Source organism: Limulus polyphemus, unplaced genomic scaffold (assembly GCF_000517525.1).
Source record: "Limulus polyphemus unplaced genomic scaffold, Limulus_polyphemus-2.1.2 Scaffold10208, whole genome shotgun sequence".
In the NCBI taxonomy this organism is placed as follows: Eukaryota; Metazoa; Arthropoda; class Merostomata; order Xiphosura; family Limulidae; genus Limulus; species Limulus polyphemus.
In genome coordinates this window covers 4,486-7,028 of record NW_013675818.1, presented here as the reverse complement: position 1 = coordinate 7,028, position 2,543 = coordinate 4,486, and the positions used below count along the sequence as shown (strand labels likewise).

Here is a 2,543-nt window from a genome sequence, read left to right as displayed (position 1 = left end):
GGTATTATAATAGGATTACCCATGACATTATAATAGGATTGCCCATAACATTATAATAGAATTATCAATGCATTTATAATAGGATTACCAATTATATTATCATAGGATTACCAATGATATTATAGGATTACCCATGACATTATAATAGGATTATCAATGATATTATAATAGGATTACCCATAACATTATAATAGGATTACCTATGACATTATAATCCCCACGTGACTGAAAGGGTGAGTATTTTCGGTGACATGTTTCAATCCCGTGACCTGCAGATTGCACGTCCAATGCCCGGGGCTGATTTAAAAGATAAAGAATACAAAATGTACTATATTTTTCTTTCTTCCCGAAAAAATAGTTAAAGAAAACTTTTAATGACACAATTCTATTTAATACACACTTGGAGAAAAATTCCTGGTAATTTAAAAGTAAAACAATATACTTTGGGTGTCTAAATCGTGGTATATTATGAAATAAGAACTCAAGATAAATAGAACCTCAGCTGTATATGAAACTACAGTCCTACAAATGTTACATACAACAACTTAAAATTAAAGAATCAACTCATAACTAATTCAGAGGATGCTTTATGTCTGGGTTTCTCTGACTGATATTTTTTAGCTAATTCTATTGTATATGATAAAAAATAAAACAAAATGTTATCCCGCTCATAGGGTCGGGACTAACGAGATTATGGGATGTTGTGCTATTGGAAGCGGTTGTATTGGCCTCGGACGTGATCACTGGATAGAAATGATCGAAAATCCTCGTAAGCCCGTTGCTCAGTGGTACCCTCTAGCGGAGAATATGCAAGGCTATCAAGAAGTGGAATAATCAAGTTCATCAACATGGGATGAGCGCTAGGTGGAGTAGAATGTCAAGGATGAACGCTAGGTGGAGTGGAATGTCAACAGAATAATCTGAAAATGTCGTAGTAGGATAGAGATCGAGTTTGATTCTTGTCTCTGTTTGTGAAGTTGTTTGTTACAGTTTGTACAGTTTGTTCGTGTCTTTTTCAAAGATGCATTCAAACTTGTACCAGAAAAATGGCAACCAATCTTTTTGAACATGTTAATCGTATCATCTAAAATTCATCACGATTGTTGCTTCTGAGTTTGAAAGTATTCGAAACATTTTTTATATGATTAAGTTCTTAGGATCAAAGGTAATCTAACTTCAAATATCATAATTAAAATAACTTACGGGAAATGTATACATTAATAAAGGTGACACTGTAGAACAAGCAAGAAAAATATATCCATATAAATCAGCACAATAGAAAACTAAAACCCGTGAGCTCTTACAAATCAGCACAACAGAAAACTAAAACCCGTTAACTCTTATAAATCAGAGTTTTCTGTTGTACTGAAAACCCGTGAGCTCTTACAAATGAGCACAACAGAAAACTAAAACCTGTTAACTCTAATAAATCAGCACAACAGAAAACTAAAACCTGTTAACTCTAATAAATCAGCACAACAGAAAACTAAAACCCGTTAACTCTTATAAATCAGCACAACAGGAAACTAAAACCCGTTAAACTCTTTACTTTCTGTGGTCTTTAAGATGAAAAATGGTAAAACTTACTTAAGTATCTAATTTTTTATTTTATTTTTTAAGTTTCAGTGCTGACGGAAGAACGGGAACCATTTTCAAGAAAAACTACAAACAGCATCAGGTAAACGTGTTTTTTATTCTACCTCACGTTTCGCCTATACCTTTATCTTGGGACGTTACAGGTTTCAAAACTGATTTTAAATTTCAAAATTTTGCGAGACCCTCGAAAAAGGCATAAACCGAAACGTCGAGTATAATTTAAAAACGTTTATCTGAGTTGTTTGTCGTCTTACTTGAAAATCGTATCTGATGTTGTTTGTAGTTCTATTTTGTTCACAATATTAGGCCTAAGAAATGTAACAAATCACGTTATAAGACAGGTATGTTTTTCCACATTCCACTTCCGAGTGCAAAATGTTTAAAAATGGCGTGTCAAGTAAACATTTGGCTGTATAATCTAACTCAGTGAAAAATGATGGTGTTTAACGAATGGCCTCATGGACAGTGGCTTGTCGCAAACAAAATATAAATCTGAGTTCCAATCAGTGGTATGATAAATGCTTAAGATCGACCATAATTTTGCTAAAATTTTATTAGTGATTTTATAAAATGAACATGTTTGCTTAAATTGTTTTTTTCTAATTCATTTGTGAAAAAATAAATAATGCAAAGACAATTTAATAGCTATGAGCAACATAATACATGTAAACTACATGCAACAATTTGTTATGTTCCCGTACTCTACACAACCTTTAGGAATAAGTTGGTTGCTATGAACAACGTAATACATGTAACCTACATGCAACAATTTGTTATATTCCTGTACTCTACACAACCTTTAGGAATAAGTTGGTTGCTATGAACAACGTAATACATGTAGCCTACATGCAACAATTTGTTATATTCCTGTACTCTACACAATCGTTAGGAATAAGTTGTAACTACGTATCTCTTTATATTTATAAATAATCTAGTCAGCTCTATGA

At 32.6% G+C, this 2,543-nt stretch overlaps 1 protein-coding gene across 1 annotated transcript in view; it reads left to right on the top strand.

Annotated features, from left to right (window-relative positions):
* Positions 1-1,345, top strand: part of LOC106476291 (synaptotagmin-10-like) — a 13,172-nt gene extending 11,827 nt beyond the window's left edge. The window contains exon 6 of the mRNA XM_013936952.2: positions 675-1,345. Coding sequence (XP_013792406.1) covers positions 675-834 — 160 coding nt within the window. The 3' untranslated portion in view covers positions 835-1,345. The remainder of the gene's footprint in view (positions 1-674) is intronic.
* The last annotated feature ends 1,198 nt before the right edge of the window (positions 1,346-2,543 follow it).